At 35.6% G+C, this 20,172-nt stretch overlaps 2 protein-coding genes across 2 annotated transcripts in view; both read right to left on the bottom strand.

The window, feature by feature from the left end:
- The window catches only part of LOC132640338 (scarecrow-like protein 14), a 39,139-nt gene extending 38,783 nt beyond the window's left edge, over window positions 1-356 (bottom strand). Inside the window, exon 1 of the mRNA XM_060356896.1 lies at window positions 220-356. The gene's annotated coding sequence lies outside the window, so the exon portion shown is untranslated. The remainder of the gene's footprint in view (window positions 1-219) is intronic.
- Window positions 357-6,497: 6,141 nt separating this feature from the next.
- LOC132640337 (scarecrow-like protein 14) lies at window positions 6,498-11,036 on the bottom strand. The gene is made up of 3 exons (XM_060356894.1): window positions 10,882-11,036; window positions 7,647-10,000; window positions 6,498-6,897 (listed from the first exon to the last, which is right to left on the bottom strand). Exon 2 carries the CDS (start codon window positions 9,993-9,995, stop codon window positions 7,710-7,712), a length of 2,286 nt encoding a protein of 761 aa, XP_060212877.1. The 5' UTR covers window positions 9,996-10,000; window positions 10,882-11,036; the 3' UTR covers window positions 6,498-6,897; window positions 7,647-7,709.
- Between the last annotated feature and the right edge of the window lie 9,136 nt (window positions 11,037-20,172).

Below are 20,172 nucleotides of genomic sequence, written 5' to 3'. Positions count from 1 at the left end.
TCATGCCAACTTGAACTAGAATTCTTTCATTTGCATTAAAAGGCCATTACAACACAATTAACATAATAAATAAAATTTAGATCATTCCTCTCCATCCACCCATTTTCGGCCACACACACACATACCCATGACACAAAATTTTCATACTCTACATTCATTCCCACATACTACAACATACATATAAACTTCTTCCAAGATAAAAAGAAGTAGAATTCTTACCTTTTCCAAATTCTCCACTTGGTAAAAAAGTACTTTCTTGCCTCAAAGCTTATACCACGTTGAAGAGGGTTCCGGGCTTAGTAGGAATTCAAAAGAGATGAGTTTTGAACCAAATATTTGAGCTCCACAATTTTGTTTTTCTTGTAGTGGCCGAATGTCCCCTTTGTGATGCTCTAATTTTTTTTTCTATGTTCTTGAAAGTTCTACTAAGTGTAGAAGACTAGAGGCCTCTTCCCTTTTATTTAATTGGTCTTGAATTGTCATGGGCTTGGGCCCTTTGCAATGGGTATGGCCGGCCACTCCACAAGGTGTTGGGCCTCCCTTTTTTTTTTCTAGCCCAATTCATTTAGGGGCTTATTTTGTAATTCCCGAAACTAATTTTCGAAATTTCAATTTTGCCCTTAGCCTTCCTCGATATTTCCATATCAACATTTCATGGACAACACACATATTTTAAATAGAGATCAAATTATGGCCTTATTTCTTACAAGTCAAAATTATTTCAGAATTTCCGAATATGCGAAAATACGGGATATAACACGACCCAACCCCGTGGGCCGTGACTAGTGCCCTAGCTGGACACCCATACACACCCACTTACCAATTCGATATATCAAGGACTTATCTGTATTCGGCATACATTAAGTTATACATATACTGAAATCAGATGTCGTCTTAAGCGGTCATATATAGCAAAATATTATACAGAAGACGACGAGGCTGGCGGAAAACACATCGCCCAAATATATACGTCCAGACACACACTTATGGGCCGTTTCGGCCATCACAGCAAACGGACCACTTAAGACACTGATCACAGACATAAACAAACAATAAAGACCCATGACCCACATATACGTCTACAGGCCTCTACAAACCACAACAGAAACATATGACGGGACAGGGCCCCGCCGTACTCCAAATAGTCATATATACAGAAACATGTATAACAAAAGATATGTACCAAAAATATGGGCCCCGGATCAAAGGGAGCGCTCCAAAGTAGCATAATAGGTATCCTACACTGGCGGGTCACCAGAATGAACGTCTGCACTTGCGGGCATGAAACGCAGCCCCCGAAGAAAGGGGGTCAGTACGAAATATGCACTGAGTATGTAAAGCATGAAATACAGTAATCCAAATCATAACTGAAATGAGGAGTATGGAAAATGATTACAGAATCAGTATATCAAAGCCTGTTCTGAAAACATAAGTAATGCAAATAAAAATCATGCATATGGCTCAGGAACGTGGTCGCCACTCCAACGCTGGCACCACAACACATCATACTCCAGAAGGTTTCAAATCTCCGTACAGCCCCGACACACATCATACGCTGTAACACATCATAACACCGTATATAGGCGGTACCCGGCCCTTTAGTAAGTGGCTCGGCGAACCGTAACACATCATACTGCCGAATATAACATAGTGCGCACGATGATAAAACTGGCCCGGGACTCGGCGAACGATATAATAGTAGTATGCACGAGCGGAGTAGTGAGAAACCATATGCATATAAATAAATAAATTTCAAGACTCGATGAACAAATATATTTACCGACATCTGAAAGCTCAGAAACAAGTATCGGGTCAATCGGAATTAATATACGAAAGTTACGAGCTTTTGAAGTACAGAACCTTAAAAAAAACGTTTCATAGCCATTTTTGGAAAATCAAGTAGCCATCATTTTAGGTACCTTTCAAATAGCGTTATGGATCAGACTAAATGGAGCTTTTAGAACCATGTGCACGTATCAAAATATGCATAAAATACTTTGGTCATATTAATCATCTTTTGAACAACATTCGGAACCATATCAACTAGAACTCCGAACATCATAAGTACGCATCAAACCATATGGAGTAGCTTATGGAAGTCAAAGATATTAGCCATCCTAGTGGCTCTAAGAATAGGATTTTCTTTAAAATCATTGTTACGTCCCGTATTTTTATACATTGGGACAACCCGGATTAACTATGATAATTTAAGGCCAAGACTATTCCGGGATTTGAAGTCGGGACTTTTGGCCTTTGATTTTATTTTGAGAGATAAGTTGTGCATGAAAATTGTTGACATTAAACACTTAGGAAAATTTAGGACCAAAAGTGATATAATTGGAACTGAAAAATCTTGTGCAAAAAGGCCTTGTATATAAAGAAAGAAGTCCCGATATAATTTAGGCCTTAACAAGTATGACGACGGTGGTTGAGAATAATATTTGTTTAGATATAAAGAGGCTATGGACTAGGATTATACCACATGATTATGATAATGAGTATGTGAAGTGTGTTAAAAATGATTATTATTTAAGTGAATTGAGATCAAAAAATTAATTATGTGTGTGATTGACCAAATGTTAAAATTGTAGTGGAAGTAAAACAATTAATTGGGTTTATTGAATAATCATTAATGTGGACATACTCCACATGTTCGGTTCACAAATGGACAACAATATGTCCACACTCAAGGACACGTAAGGTTGTAGACAAGATGAATATTAAGGGGATTCCATATGTTTTGCACGTGTAAAGGCAATTAGCCATTTTACTTGTCTCACTGTATAATGCTATCTAAAGGCATATTTTTGCAACAAACAGTCATTTCCTCTTAGCTACATCAACGAGCAGTTCATGATAGTAGCAACATAATTATTATTTTTAGGAAGCAAATTCTACTATTTCTCAGGAACAATATCCGAGTTTCGTTCACCGCTTTGATATCGTTGTTTTTATTTTATCGCGTTATTAAATTTGGGCTTTCTTCGAAGGAAAGTAAAGCGGAAGAAGATCATTTCTTGGCATATAAGGTAAGATTTATTCTCCCCTAGGTATATTTAAATTCATCCCGGTATAGCTAAATTGTTAGATGGGAACTACGAAATTAATTGCGGGAAATCGGATAAATGGTTTTTATGTAATTATGAAAATGGAATTGTTAAGATGCAAATTGTGGTTGTAGTTGATGAAATTGGAAGATGAAAAGTGTGTTGTGAATTTTGTGTCGAAGGTTGGAGGTTTCGGGTGAATTATAGTTTTGGTGGGATTTTTTTGTGTATTTTGTAGAATGGTACAAAATGCTTTTGAATTGCACTTGAATAGTCTTGAATTGGTAGTGAATATGCAAGTGCCGATATCGACTTGAAAATTCGTAATTGAAATGAGTGTTGATGAATTATGTTGAAAGGAAGGTTACTAATGTTAGAATGTGTTTTGAATTGATTATTGATGTTATTGGTATGGTTGTTGATATTGTTGGTATGGTTGTTGATGTTTTGGCCGAGTTAAATTCTCGGATTTATTGTTGATGATATAGCCGAGTGGAATTCTCGGGGATGGTAGCATTTACAGGGGAAATGCTGCCGAATTTTCTGTAGAATTTAATGGTTAGTTGGGAAGAATGGCTTAAGTGCCCTTAGCTGATGTTTGGTATTCGTTGGCATATTTGTAGACCTTGGGGAGCCCGAGGCGTAGATTGGATATTTACTTAAGATTGGCCATCTTGGAGTGCGTACGAGGTATGTAAGGCAACCTTCTTTCTTTTGGCATGCCTTAGTTTGTATAGGCTAGATTATAAGCCTTAAGGAAATTCTAAATTCGAAATCCGAGCATGTTATGATCCGTATATGTTCCTTGGCACTCTTATGTATGATTTGATGAAATATGAACCTTTATGTATTTGAAATAATCGCTTTCCGAACTTTGCGCAAAAAGGTTTCACTTTAAAGAACTTCGAAATTTCCGAATGTCATATCTTTCACATAAGTGCTCGGATTGCTCCAATATATTTTTATAAAAGTTTGCATTACGTATAACGAGTATGTTTTTCATAAGCGGGCCCGACTTGGGTAAATTTCCGTCCGTGGGTCCCGCGTCTTCCCTTTATGAAATTCGGGAGCGTTTGAAAGAATTTGGTAAGACTATTATTTCGATTTTCAAATATGATCATTTTGCTTATGTTTGAATTTATGATATTGATTTTATGCATATGACTACTCACGACTCTATTCGTGCGTTCTGTTATATCTTTCGCCGGTTCCCGGGCCGGTTCTGTTGTCGTGCGCACTTTGATATACTCCGGTGTTATGCTGTGTTTATGGTTCACCGAGCTACTCGCAAAAGAGGATCGGGTTCCACATATATTTGGTGTTATACTGTGTATGGCGTTATGTTGTGATGTGATATGTGACGGGGATACGGAGATTTGAAACATTCTGGTGTTATGCTGTGTTATGGAGCCATCGACGGGCGGGCGACCATATTCTTCTGTACCCTATGCATGACTTACATATTTTCGAAAGTAAACAAATTTTGATATGTTGGATTTATACTTATGTTCTGTACTACTATTTCGTTTATGCCTCAGATTTGTTTCTGTATTTTCTGCTTTGCATACTCAGTACATATTTCGTACTGGGGGCTGCGTTTCATGCCCGCAGGTACAGACGCACAGTTTGGTGATCCCCCAGTTTAGGACACCCTCTTCTGCTGTTTGGAGTGCTCCTCTTATTCCGGAGCCTACATTTTGGTATATATACTTGTTTGATGCATATGTATATATTTGTTCAGGGGTACGGCGGGGCCCTGTTCCGCCATATGATCTGTTTGGTCTGTTTAGAGGTCTGTAGACGTATTTGTGGGTGTGTGTGCCTGCTTCTGTACAGATGTGTGTATATGTCCCTATTCGCTATGGCAGCCTCGTCGGCTTGCATTTTGTATATGTATATGGCAGCCTTGTCGGCGTGCATTTGTTTATGTGTTTTGGGCCGTTGTGCCATTTGATAGCCTTGTCGGCTTTTGATACATTTGACAGCCTTGCCGGCTTTTCGATATAAGTATATGTATATGTTTGCGCTGAAAGGTGTCCGATACAGTTTGACATAGTTTGAGACGGCATATAGTGTTTATGGTCGTATATGCTATTTGGATGTGATCAGATATGGATAGGTATGTCAGGGTGCCCAAGTAGGGCGCCAGTCGCGGCCTACGGGGTTGGGTCGTGACAATCATACATATATATCGTTTGCTCGTCTCATAAGGGTCATGCCAAAAGAAAGAAAGGTTAGGCTTTACATACCTCGCTCACCTCCTAAGCTAATCTCAACTCAAGTCTCGGGCTCCCAAAGATCTATAATAACGTTATTAATCACCAAACATTAGCTACAAGTACTTTAGAAATTCAATTCTAACTAGCACTTGTCTACAGAAATTTCGGCAGCATCTCTCCTGTAAATACAACAACCCCGAGAATTCAACTCGGCTAAATTTATCAACAACCATACCAACAACCAATTCTACAATACCAACAATCAATTTGAAGCATATTCTAGCATTAGTAACTCGCACAATATTCAAAACAATCCAACCAACTCTATTCCACCCGAAACTCTACAAATGCAACAAAAGCTACAACAATGCATTTCTTTCTTTCAAATTCATAAACTACAACATAAATTCATACTTTAGCAACTTCATTCTCACAATTACATAAAATCATATTAAAGTCACATTAATTCCTACAACAACCCACAACCAATTTCAATGCCGATTTGAACCATTAAACTTCCATTTGCATCATAGAGGCCACAACAACACAACTAACATGCTAAATAAAATTAATTCATCTTTCCTCCGCCATACAACACCACACGGCCACCATTCTTCACACACACCCACACGGCCCACACACAACACATATTATTTCCATGCTTTTCATTCATTCCTACATACTACAACATACATAAACCTTGCATAACACATAAAAGAATATGAATTCTCACCTTTTTCCACTTGACTAGAATTTGGACTTGCAACAAAGAGTAGCTTTCTTGCTTCAACAATTATACCACGTTGAAGAGGGTCTTTGAATTAGTAAGAATACTAGAAAAATATATTTTTTTTGGATCAAGATTGAAAGCTCCAATTTTTTTTCTCTTCTTTTCCTCTTAGCCGAAACCCCCCTCTCTTTCTCTCAAGTTCTTCTTTTTTCTTGAATGTTCTTAAAATGGGATGATAAATGATATGGCCCTCTCTTTTTATTACTTGGATTTAAAATTCCCAAGTGGGCCTTGGCCGACCACACTTGGGCTTTGTTTTTTTTTTTTTCAAGCCCAATTATTTCATGTCCAAGTTTTTGTAATTCATGAAACTATTTTTCAAATTTCCAATTTTTCCCTTAGCCTTCCTCAATATTTCCGCATCAATATTTTCGTGAACAACTTATGTATTAAATAGAATCAAAATATTGTCTTATCTCTTACTAGTCACAATTATCCGAATGTGCAAAAATACGAGATATAACATCGTAACGTCTGCTTTGAACCCTGACCGGTCACACAACGTTTATCTTTAATTAATGACTCGAAACAATTGACTTGACAAGTTTGCTCCAAGGTTAACCGGGGTCTCTCGTTCCGACCAAGTTAAACGACTAAGCAACATTTCGCCTTCAAATGCCACGTGTTCCCTTCTCGCCATGCCATGTGTCAAGCTATATTTTATCATGTATACACTTACAACACAAAAATCTTGTTCAATGTACTTGGTCATCAAAAAATTACATTATAGAAAGTAAACATAGGACATCTAGTAAAAACATCTCGTGCACTTGTCCATCAATTAAGAAGCCAAAACAAGAAATTCTGCTCTGATATCTGAGGAATAAGTCATCATAGCTTTCTGCAAAATTCAATAATCAACATCAATACCAAAATGCAACTAATGAAATCTAATCATGATTGAAAAGAATATGCAAATGCCTTTATTAGTAGAGAAGATACCTATAGAACCTTCACAAATCATTACAAAAGCTATATCTAACTAAGCCAAGCTTTTAAAAATAACTTATTTTAAAAAGTATTTTTCAATAAAAATAGTTTGTGTTTGGCCAATTAATTTAAAAAGTACTTTTGAGCAGCAATTAGTGTTTGGTCAAACTTTTAAAAAGTACTTCTATCTGTATTTTTCTCAATTTGGGCAAAAACTATTTTTTTTAGCTTCTGAAAAACTACTTTGCTACTCTCCAAAAACACTCATTTTCTCTTAAAAGCTTGGCCAAACACCTCACTTTTTTTTTAAAATAAGCACTTCTTGAAAAAATAAGTATTTTTGGGGAAAAATAAGCTTGGCCAAACAAGCTATAACAAGGTTGATATATAGTACAAATGAAAAAAAACCAACACACATATTGCCTATTCGTTCAATACTTTAAATGTTATGCCCTGGCAAAATGAGTAGCACCAGACACAGATGCTGCTCCAAAATCATTGTCATTCCTCTAAAAGCAAAGCAGTGATATTAACATAGCATTCAGCCATTCACGGTTGCACTTGTCAAATTAACACTAGAAAAAGTGACAATTTGCTGCATTGGCACTAGGAAAAAGGTAGCTAGATAAATGAATAACTAGCACTTGGAAAAGTGAATACCATTCATCAGCTCATTGTTTACGAGGGGCAGAGAGATATCATGGCTGCTGAACGTAAACAAATTTAATAAGCTGCCTTCCATGTTGAAAGTGCATATCCGATACGACCCTTCCATCCCTGCAGTAGCCATTCACTATCTACATCAATCACGAAGTTCTTGTCAAACACCTTGAACCGTTCTGTTGTCATTCTCATGATCTCCTCATCCAAAGGAAGCTGTCGAAAACCAGCCTTCACAATTCGGACTTGCCACTGCTTGTATGTTTCTGGCCTCTCAATTCTCTCAGCACCTTCGCACGCGATGACATTCATTGCCTCCGGACCAAGTATATTCTTTTCAACCAGCATTCTCTCATGTACTTCCCGGGGAATAATAGCATCAAGCATATCAAACAACGACGAGTAGTAAAAAATAGCCTCGCGGAATCGTGAGATAAAGAATGGGACATTATAACCACCACTTACAATCCCCAGTATGAAAACATCTGGATTCAACCTCCTGATAAGATTCAGAACAACATCTCTTGGACTATTTACCACCACGGTCTCATCAAGTAGATTTTTAAAACGGTACAGACAGTTTACAACAAGAACCTCGCCCTTATTGATCTTAAGATCCTCGAGTTTAACCGTTTCCCACTTCTGCGCTATAGCATTGAACTCGAAAGGAACATTGAAGCTCTCAGCATAATGAGCTAACCGTCTCCCCGTTTCCTCAACCCTCTCTGCTGGTCGGAAACCAGGATTTGGAAAATCAATCCCGGTTATACGAAGCTTTGGAGGTCCACCTGATCTAGAAGAGAGACGTTGTATGAGGCCAGGCCATTGAAAACCATACATAATGCCAATGTCTATAATATGTACAGTCGAAGCCTTTTCAGCTAGATTCATAATTGTCTTATTCGAGAAAAAGCTAGACATTTTCCGAAACGGGCAGGCAGCAAGCAGTAGGTGGTAAGCTTTCAATACATCAGATGCTGATGCGGGCCGTGTAATAAGGGCTTTATAAATATGAGTACCGGAACCAGCCATCCGGGCTTCAAGCCCATCAGCGAAATAATGGGCCAGCCTCTGCATCCCATCACCCAAAGGAGAAGAACTTTGCCTGATCTGCTTCAGAAGCTCATTTGCTGTTCTTTGATTACCTGCAGCAACAGCTTGTGCACAATTTGTAAGGAGAGTTCTCAAGTCTACTACATCTCTTTTACCCCTTTTTTTCTTTCCTTGTAACTTCTTGCCATTAGATCCCTTTGAAGGGCCATTCTCTAATGCATTTTGCCTTGATATAGCCTGAAAGGTCTCACGAAGAGCAGATTCATGTTTTCCTGCACTGCATAACAGCACGCTATCAAACATTTCTGATCGAACAATTGATTCAGAAAACACTGCAGATTGCTTGTTATTTTTCCCTTCTGTTGAATCTACTACATCTTCATGAAGGGTATTTTTCTTCCCTCTCGACCTTTCGGGAGATTGTTTTTGCCCATACTTTAGTACTGCATCTTTTCTCTCTTCATACTGCTCCTTTCCCGCTACATTATATCTCACATCAGCAAGCAAGCTATTGCCCGTAGGAAGGAACTTACTTGCCTCCTCCACCCCTTTCTTAAACTGCATAATAGACTCTCTGTCGCTAAATATGTCGGGAACCCTTTCTGTGCTCGCAGGAGAATCCACATGCACATCCGTGATAGTACCTGACGAACTATAGGATGACCGAGAAGTTGAATGCAAAGCAACACCATCAGTAACATGAGGCACATGTGACACGTCATCACTACCATCATTTGCACTATAGGAAAAACTGCTATGATCAGTATAATGTCCATTCTGACCTAAATTGAATGGTTTCTCGTGATTTTGGGAAGGAGGGTACTTCTGTCCGATAACATCATAAAACGATCTTTCTGCAGCTTGAAGAGCTGCAGACTCTTGAAACATGCAATTCTTTTCTTCAATGTCCTCTTCCATAAGCATTTGATTTATATACTTAAGCACCACATCACTGAAATCATAATCCTCGTGAAAGGCATCATCTGCAGTTGATGGGACTAAAGTATTTGGTTCCACATCAGATTGGAATGGACTAATATCACCATTCCTGTTGACTAGATTATCGCTATCTCTGAGATTATCATCAGGGAAAAAGGAACAGGCTTCGGTATTTGGTTCCACAACAGATTGAAATGGACTCATGTCAACATGATTCGTGTTGACTAAATTATCACTAACCTTGAGATTATTAATCAGATTCGGATCAGGGAAAAATGAACAAGCTTCATCCTCTAATTTATTTGTCGATCCTGCCTCATAGTCATATAGCCCCATGAAACCTTCATCAATTTTCATCTTATCTGCAAGAATCAAGTATTCAAAACCACAAAATGTCAACTCTAAATAAAATCTTCTTCTTTTATCGATAAAAGAACGAAATTTTCTTATCAGCGTGCTAATAATACAAGAAAATACAATACCAAGAACTTAAACCCTGAAAACAAACGAGAATTACTTAAATTTAAGCTACATCACCAGGACTCAGTTGACTATCGATTCAGCAAAAACCATTTATTCAAAACCCAAAAATGTCAACTCCAAATAAAATCCTTTTTCAATAATAAAAGTAGGCTAAAAGAACAACTTTTCTGATCAACATGCTAATTATAAGTCAAAATACAAGCTGTAAACTTTAAATAAAATGAAAATAAATTAAAGTTTAAACTTCATCACCAAAACTCAATCGACTATCAATTCAGCTAAAGACAAACTTTTTTATCTTCCAAAAAAAAAAACTTTTTTTTAGAAGAATTCACCTAAATAGCCCGCCACCCAACCGCTTAAACAAAAAATAGTCGACAGATGTATAATAATATGTACACCTGTTACAAAAATTATTCGGTAAACTGACAGCTATATGGGTAAATATCCCAAAAAAAACAAAACAATAAACAGAGGAATGTAAAGGAATCAAATTCAAGCAGAAAACTGAAATCTTGATAGATGAATTACTAAAGTGAAAAAAAAAAAGCAGAGCAAATTTTTATCTTTTTTCAGTATTTTCAAAAGAACAAAATTTCAGATCAGCATACTAATAATACATGAAAATACAATATCTCATCAGAAATGAATATTAATTAAAGTTTAAACTACATCATCAGAACTCAATTTACTATCAATTCAGCAAAAAACAACGTTATCTTCCACAAAAAAACGTTTGAAACAATAAACAGATAAATACCTAGTTCTGTTGTTAATAAATCAAATTCAACCAGAAAGCTAAAATCTTGGTGGATGAATCCTCAAGAAAAGGCATAGCAAATTGCTATATGTATCTGTATTTCAAAATAGATGGACGTCGTTTACGTGTATGTGCAAGATTAGTCACGTGTGCGTTAAGAAATACTACCTCCGTTCCATAATAAATGTCACCGTAGTTTCTAAGAAGACTAATTTTTTTCAACTTTATTCTTAGATAAAAAATGACAAATTAAAATAATATATTTAAATGATGATTGAAAAAGTCAAATAAAAATTTAATATTAATGTATTCACAATATTAAAAGATTTACTACTTCTACATGATCTAATAAGAAAAATAATAATTTATTTTTATTAAATAAGAATAATTTGATAAATTTTAAAAATTACATTATTGATTTCTTTGGACGGATAGCGTACTGAATACAGAAGGATCACCTGCAATTCTGGTCAAAGAAGAGGGCAGAACATAGGGTAAAACAGAAAGAGACAGAAATGTACTATTGACTGCAAATGTTCAACTGTCCAGGTCTTTACAGGAAGGAATAAAAAAGGCAAAAAACTGTCACGGTCACTATGATTATTTTTCCACTCGTGACAAAAGTGTATCAGGTGTCAATGGATCATTGGATCCCATGGATCTTTAAAAGGAAAAATAACTTTCTATGTCGATTTGGAGAAAATATTTATGTGAAATGTCTCTTTTTTTAATATTATCTGAAATAGTCATTTTATTCGTTATTATGCACTTTTATACAAGTTTATACATTATCTATCGTAAGTGTATAATGCTATATATCGTATTTTAAAATACTATTGTGAAAAAAAATGTTGGCTATGTGGATTGAAAATTAAAAATATAACTATGTGAATGTAATTTTATATGCTGAATTGTATATTATTGAAATTATCCCACTTTAAAAATCGATTACCTAAAACAAATCACCCGTATCGATTTTTAGATTTTTAGATTTTTAAAAATTAAATCTTAAGTTTTTATAATTTTATAACCATAACGAAATAATTTGATAGCTTTTAATTTTATAAAAATAAATCAAAAAAATTATAGAACTGTACCGAATAAATTTATATATAAAACATGTTTCTATATATTAAGTTTAAAGATAACAAAATATTATTTTTTTCTCCTTGGGCCTCGGTTTACAGAAATGTCTACAAGCCAACATGTAATTAACACCCAAAGTCCCAACTCCAAAATCTATTCTACTACTCCTATTGAAACCGAATTATTTCCATCATTTTGAGTAGCAAGCCAGGTATTGGATATCTTTCTCTTTTATGCTTTAGAATTTTTCTCGTTGGATTCTTAATCTTCTAATATACTCTATTCTTGAGTAATTCTAGCTCGATTAATATTTTTTCCACTTGTATAATATGTATCGCCGTTGTCTCAGCTAATTTATTAAGTCCATTTTTCATGTTACCTTGATTCATAACCTTTCAAAAAACAAAAATGTCTACAGAGTTTTGCCAAAGCCTAATTCAATATGCATCTTATTGCGTTCTAACTTCTACTAGTGACTCTCACATAACATTTTTTTAAAAATACCGAAAATAATCGAACCGTACTGATATCAAAGAGAAACCAATATGATTGAGATGGTTTTGAAAAGTCTAATTTTGATTATACAAAACAGAATAACCAAAAATTGATATGGTGTAAATTTTATAAATTAATCGGCCGAACCCACCCATGCATACCCCTAGTTTTACCCATTTGGACATAAACAATTCAACTATATGTAAATATGGAATCTAAGCATTTATAAACAAGTATTTTAGCTATGAGTAATTTTAAAAATTGAATTTCAGCACATAAATATATTTTAGCTATCAATATTTTACAAGTTGAATTTCAATATTTGCCAAGTCATATTGAAATATACTTGTTTCAAGGCGTATTTCAAATAACATACACCAATTTTCACTCATAAATTTTCGACAAATTACTATTTCCTTATCTATGTGAACGGTGTCAATGTTACGCTTCGACAAGTTGTTTTTAAAAGATTGTATCATATTAATTTTTCGGTTACTCTACACATAATTCAATATAGACTTTTTAAAACAGTTTCAATTATCTCGGTTTCTCTTCGATATCAATTTGTTGTGAATTCTAGAATGATGTGTTTCAATGGAAGCATGACACTTCTCATTCTCTTTTGTTGTCTTACTTGATCATGTTCTGTTGGTATTGGGAAAATATTCAAGTTTGACAATCTTAACGTTGGTCTTTATGCTGAAAACAATGAATGTCTTGATTCTTCCGACGAGTATTGTTTTCTTTGTAGTCCAGTTTGTGTCATGTACGCTGGAAATGTTTTCTTTATGGATTATGACAATATCATAAAAGTGATGTATTCGAGTAGAAGTTTTTATTATTTTTTTATTTTTTTATTTTTAATAATATTAGTCTCTGATCACGTGTGTTGCACGTGTATTCCATATCAATGGGCTTAAACATTTTAAATGTTATATATATTATTAAAACTTGAAAATTACAAGGTCAAAATGATGAATGTTATCTTATTTATTTTACTATAATTAAACAATTAAATTAAAAGCATCAAATAATAAAATTTAAAGGAAAAATAGCAAGTATAAAATGATGAAATGTTGTCTCATTTTATTACATTTAATCAAAAATAATAAATTAAAACACCAACAAATAATAACGACGAAAAAAATAATACACAATATTTCCAATTGGCATAATCAACTATCTCATCTAACCCTTCGAAGAACAACAACGCAAAAGGGGTATTTAATTGTAAATATAAACAAAGAAATATCCCTAAATTATGATCAAAGATTCAAACAATATCAATTCCATGCCGCCAAGAGGAAGATTTAAGATCATTCATTAGGTTCCGAAGAGTAAAAGAAACATAATTTGATAATCATGCCTTTTATTGCTTTTTCAGCAGGTCCAAGATTTTTGCCAACCCATGGTTTGCAGCTGCTACTTCTTCTTCATGCTCATCATGGGAGTTAAATTGTTTCCCGTATACTTGGATTCACGAGGAGAAACCTGGTCTTGATGACTCCCCACCCTAACTTCTCCTGTTGCCGGATTCCTTTCCTATGCATTAGTGTTGTTCAATACTACATCAATATAATTTGGTTTTCAGTGTTCGTCATCAAAAAACTACCTAGTGACAGAGATTAAAAAGTAATAAGTAAAGTAATTAGAGCAACAAAGCAATATTACTATTATCCTTAGCCCCCACGGTGAGCGCCAAATTATTTACCCTAAAAAAGAGTACAGTTAAATTCATTTATGGTCTAAATGATACTTGATTTGATTTGTTATAAATAGTGAATAATAAAGCCAATAATGACTAGAGAAATAGAATGAATAAATTAGTAAAAAGTATATAAAGCAATAATCTATATATAATATAAAACTAGGCATAGACAAGGTGATGTGACACCTCTCTATGGCCAGCATTTACATTTATCTTTTTTCTCCTTTTTTTGGTTTTTTTTACTCATTTTTTCTGATCAATCATATTTATATTTATCTTTTTTCTCTTTTTTTTTTGTTTTTTTAACTCATTTTTTCTGGTCAATAATCTCTCTCTCTCTCTCTCTCTCTCTCTCTCTCTCTCTCTCTGTATATATATATATATATATATATATATATATATATATATATATATATATATATATATATATATATATAAAAGCAGGACATAGGCCTGCTGACGTGGCACAACTATAACACAGGATTCACATTTATCTATTTTTACAGATTTTTGCTAGATTCACTAATTTTCAGCATCAGAAAAAGACAAAACCTTGCCTAAAAACACCTCTTCAGCCCAATAAACACCGCTTTCACAATTTAAAACTCAGTAAGTCACGCCTCTTCCTCTTATATTGGACTCTCTCGCTTTTCCGGTTGAATTTCACGCCTAACAAGTACTTCCTGAGGTTGGATGCTCTCACTTTACCGGTTGTTGATGTTGCTTTTTTATTTTGCATTGATTGATAGTTTGGTACTACTTACAATTCGCTTAGCCAGACTTATCTTCAACAATTGTTATATCCCGTGTTTTCGTATAATTGGAAATCGTGAAATAATTACGACTTGTGTGTTATAAGGACATAATTTGATTTTAGTGAATATGACTATGTTGGTTATGGAATTATTATTGTTAAGACCTCGGGGAAGGCCGAGAATAAATTTGGAGTTTCGGAAATTAGTTTCGGGAATTACAAAACGGGACTTTTGTGAATTGGGCCAAGAATTAGAACACAAAATTGAGGCCCAAAGAATGGAGGGTGGCCGGCCACAACAATGGCCCAAACCCATTTCTTTAATGTCATGTGCTAGGCACATGACCAAGGATAAGGATATATATCAACTTATCTCTTAGTAGTATCAAGAACAAAAAAATAAAATTCAAGACCACCAACAAAAGAGGCTCTCGGCCGAACCACATATTCCTCAACAAAATATTTTTTTTTCTAGCCTTTTGTTTTGATCACAAAATCGTGTCCCTTTGGTAAGTATAGTAAGCACAAGACGCTCTCCGACGTGATACAATTTGTTTGGCACAAGAACTACGTTTGCGACAAGTCGGAAAATCAAGAAAAGGTAAGAATTTTGCCCCTCTAATGTTATAGAATTGATATGAATGTGTTAAGGATTGGAAATAGACGAGAATCCCGTAATTTTGATATAAATAGAAAGTCGTGGGTGTGTGTGGATAGTGTGTGTTGGCCGTGAGCCATAGAGAGGAAAATTGATGTGAATTGATCTTGGTTAAGTTGGTATAATGTGTTGTTGTGACCCTTATGTCGTAAATGATTAATTGGTGAATGAAATTGGCGTTGAAAAATGATTTTGGATATTATCGGAAAGCGTATACCCTTGGTATCATTATGTATATCATTGTATATTTAGGGTGCTAGAGACTTTAGATATGAACTTATAATGATGTTAATGAATTCGGAATGAAACGACGTGAGTTAGAATGTTCGTCGTGAACTTTTGATTGTTTTGAAGAATTATGGAACATAATGGATTTTAGTGTAATTTCGTGTATGGCTTGGATTGTAGTTAGGATGTGATTGTATAAGTTTGAATGAGGAAATGAATACAATTATGTAGACGTAGAATTGGAGTTTTGAAAGTTTGAATGAAAGTTGCCAACTTAGATAACAAAGTAGAATTTTGAAGCTAGAATGGTTTGATTGTTGTTTGTGTTGCTTGTTGACGTGTGGGCTGTTGTGATTGATGTATCTTGAGCCGAGCCAAGCCTCGGGGATGTTAGATTTATAGGGGAAATGCTGCCGAAATTTCGGTAGGCAAAAGTAGAGTTAAAGGTATTTTTAAGCCTAAGAATCTCAATTGGTAACTTTGACCATTTGCAGATTTTTGACGAAACGGGACTGGACTTTCGGGAGAGCTTACGACGTCTGTGAGGTATGTAAAGCTTCCCACTCCTTCATTTGGCATATCTTAGTGTGTTAGACGAATATGAGAACTTCCGGAGCATTTCTGCTCCTCGAAACCCGATCCACAGAAAAGTTACTATTCATTCAATTCGATTGAAGCCTAAGGGCTCTGTTTTGGCTAGAATGCCACCACTCGTCCGAAACCTATCGAAATGTGGTAGGGTAACCTAGGAACGACCATGTATGACCTTTGGCATATAAATGTTCGTAAAGACAAGTTCGCCACCTCACTTTGACTCGAGGTGGGCCCGCTACCCTGAAACGCCCTATTTGCCTTATTGGGCTATCTTTGTGAATAAAGTTGGATACGATACTTTCGATTGTGAAATTCCCTCCTATGAGATGTATTTTGAACATTATAATACGCTAAGTTACGTTTTGAGCTATACGTACTATTTGGAAATGTCTTGTGAAATGAAACTTTATATCGGCTAAGTACCCGACTATTTTGCATTATGATAGGACTTATGGGTTTACTTTGTTTTGGAAAACTATTCTGAAGTACGAATTGCATTGGTTTGCTCACGACTCCGCTCGTGCCTTATTATGACTTCGTTCACCGGTTCCCGGGCCGGTTTTGATTCGTGCGCCTTATGACAATTCGGCCGTATGCTGTGTTACGGTTCCCGAGGCTTCGCCATAGGGCTGGGTTCCGTTTGGAGTTATGCTGTGATATGGCTCGTGATGCGATACGCTCACCTATGATTATGCTTGTGTTCGGGGATGTACGGAGATTTGAAACCCTCTGGTGTTATGCTGTGTGTGGCGCCAGCGTCGGAGTGGCGACCCCGTTCCTAAGCGTTTGCATGATTTCATTTGCATTATGTATACGTATATGATTTCGATATAGATTTTGATCTACCCATTTGTACTCCACTCTGATATTTGATTTGCTTTCGGTTTTGATCCATATTTCTGTACTCCGTGCTTTACATACTCAGTATATATTTCGTACTGACCCCCTTTCTTCGGGGGCTGCGTTTTATGCCCGCAGGTGCAGATATCGGTGATCCTCCGCAGTAGGCTTCACTTCTTGCTATTCCGGAGTTCTCCTATTTGATCCGGAGTCCACTTTTGGTACAGACTCTTTTTGCTTTGTATATATTTGGTATATTTGACTATTTGGGTACGGCGGGGCCCTGTCTCGCCATATGTCTTTGTTTTGAGTTCGTAGAGGCCTGTAGTCATATATGTGGGGCGAGGGTCCTATGTATGTTTGTCTGATTCCGTTTTCTGGTCTTAAGGCGGTCTATTTGTTATGCCGGCCCCAAATGGCCCTTATGCTTATATTTGCACTTTTGACCGGCGATGTCCATTCCGCCGCTCAGTTTGTATTTAATATGACATTTTGATTTGGCACGACCGCTTAAGACATACTTGATATAAATTATGTTCGATATGATTTCGAAAAATTATGAAATAAGTTTGGATTTGAAAATGAACGTGCGATTCGGTTTGGGTACCCAGGTAGGGTGCCAGTCGCGGCCCACGGGGCTGGGTCGTGACAACAATGATATTTTGCCTATTAAATGATGCATGAAGTGCAATTGGTTTGTTCTTATAGAAAATACGCTATGTCAATTGACTAATGAAAAATATCATTCTTGTAATGGTTTGTAGGACCAATATTATCGAATACCTAAGAGAAGGCTTCCTAATTACTTTTCAGGGTTTTTATTTTGGGATTTTGGCTCTTTGCGGTACGATCAAACTTGGATGAATACTTGCTGTGTATTTATTAACATTACTCATGCTGAGCCATGTTTTTTTTATTTTTTTTTATTATTCATTAAGAAGAGATATTGAGCCATATTCTCCTCCAAAAAGTTATTTGACAAATCGGATTTTTTTTAATGCCGTCTATTTTTTAGGAGTGAATTTATCATTTTCTTCCTCCGATCTTTGTCTTGAATGAGTTCAAGATTTTTTTTTTTTTTTTTTTTTTGCTAATTAACACAAAATTTGATTGCCCCAAATCTTGCATTAGCAGTATTTTAGTGTTTGAAGTTTGAAACAATAGCAATATCTTTATTACTTGGTTAATTACTAAGTTGTTACTTTATGAAAACTTGGATGTGAATTGATTTTCTATCTTTCAAAGAAAATGGGTTAGCATACAAGTTGCATTATCTGTTCAAGTAATATATTACTTTGTGAATGACTATGTGGTTAATTATTTTTCTGAAAAATCATGTGAACTCAGTGTAGAATCCATCTATTAAGAGAACCTTTGCATATTATCTCGAATATTTGAGTACCTGCTGAATCTAATATGACACTGTTTTTTCACCTTTCTGTAGGCACTTTATTTGATTTTAGGAAGAAAATTTTGACGGATATGGATTCTTACATGTGAAGTTTTTCCTAACGATATTTAAATCGGCTTTGTACAGTTAGCTAAAGCATGTGATAAGCCAAAATACAAAATTTCCTGAAATCTCTTGCCAATCTCTTATGTATATATAACTGGAGGACATGAGCCCGGTGACCTGGCGCAACCCAAAAACAGGAATTGTATTTATCTATTTTTACAAAATTTTGAAATTTCCTCTACTTTCCAGTGTAAAAAAAAAACATAAAAAAACTAGAAAAACCAAACGACGCTTTTAATAGACCAATCGTTTTACAATTGTTCCTACTCTTCTCTCTCTCTCTCTCTCTCTCTCTCTCTCTCTCTCTCTCTCCGTTCTTCTTCCATTCCCTGTTCCATTTACCCCGAGTAGACTTACTTGCGTATTCCTTTCTTCCCTTCCTCTCTCTGTATTCTTCCTTCATTCTTAAGTCCATTTTCCCTCCTACCTTTACGTACGATTTGCAGGTTTCAATTACTCTTCTCTCTGCATTCTTCCTCCAATAAATCGACTGAAAATACTACAATTCCGCACAGGTATGCAAATTTCCGTTTTTCAACCACTTTAGGTATGCAGCTTTTTGTTTTTCGACCAGTTTATTTTACTTTTGTTGCATCTCGGCCACTTAACTATTCCCTTGGAGATTTTCTCACACTTCTTTGTTTTACTAAAACATGGCTCTTTAACTCCCATATCACGAATAAAGTAGTATTTTTTGGTAAGAAAATTGAATCTCTATACCACTTTAACATTTCTCTGGAATTCTCTTACTCTGAGTGATTATATCTTAAGAATTTACACTGTTGGAAAACATGTTCTTTCTAATAGGTCTGAACTTTTTCGAGAATTATCATTTTCACTGTTGGAGAAGCTGTTCTTCCCAATAGGTCTGAAGTTATGCGAGAATTCTCATGGGAGGCGTAGAAAATAACTTCGGCACAGGTATGCAACTTCTCTTTTTATCCACTTTATGTTACTTTTGTTGCATTGGTGTCTTGGCCACTCAGCCATTCCCTTGGAGATTTTCTCACACTTCATTTTTTCACATAAAAGTCATCTCTTATCTGTTCAAACTCTCTCTTTGTTGTGAATGAATTCAGTTCCCTTCTCCAACGGAACGCACTTACCCACAAAGCACAACACACTAAAATCCCAATTACTCTGTAGCAAAAATGCTCAGACAATAACTGACCTAATTTCACACTTTGTCGAATCCTCACCCTCTTCATCTCTTTCTTCTAAATTTGTGAATAAACTCAACGAGAAAAATCATTTGCCTTTTTTGTTCAGAACAATGAAAAGACATTGACAATCATTATGTAAATACTTCGGCTACCAGGTAGTAACAATTCTCCTTTTATCATAGATGGCCACACTAATTAAACGACTAGATTATGGCGAAAACTCTTTCTTTTCAACTGACTAGAAAGACT

Source organism: Lycium barbarum, chromosome 5 (genome assembly GCF_019175385.1).
Source record: "Lycium barbarum isolate Lr01 chromosome 5, ASM1917538v2, whole genome shotgun sequence".
In the NCBI taxonomy this organism is placed as follows: Eukaryota; Viridiplantae; Streptophyta; class Magnoliopsida; order Solanales; family Solanaceae; genus Lycium; species Lycium barbarum.
Note: the sequence above shows the minus strand (reverse complement) of the source record. Positions and strands in the feature narration are given on the sequence as shown.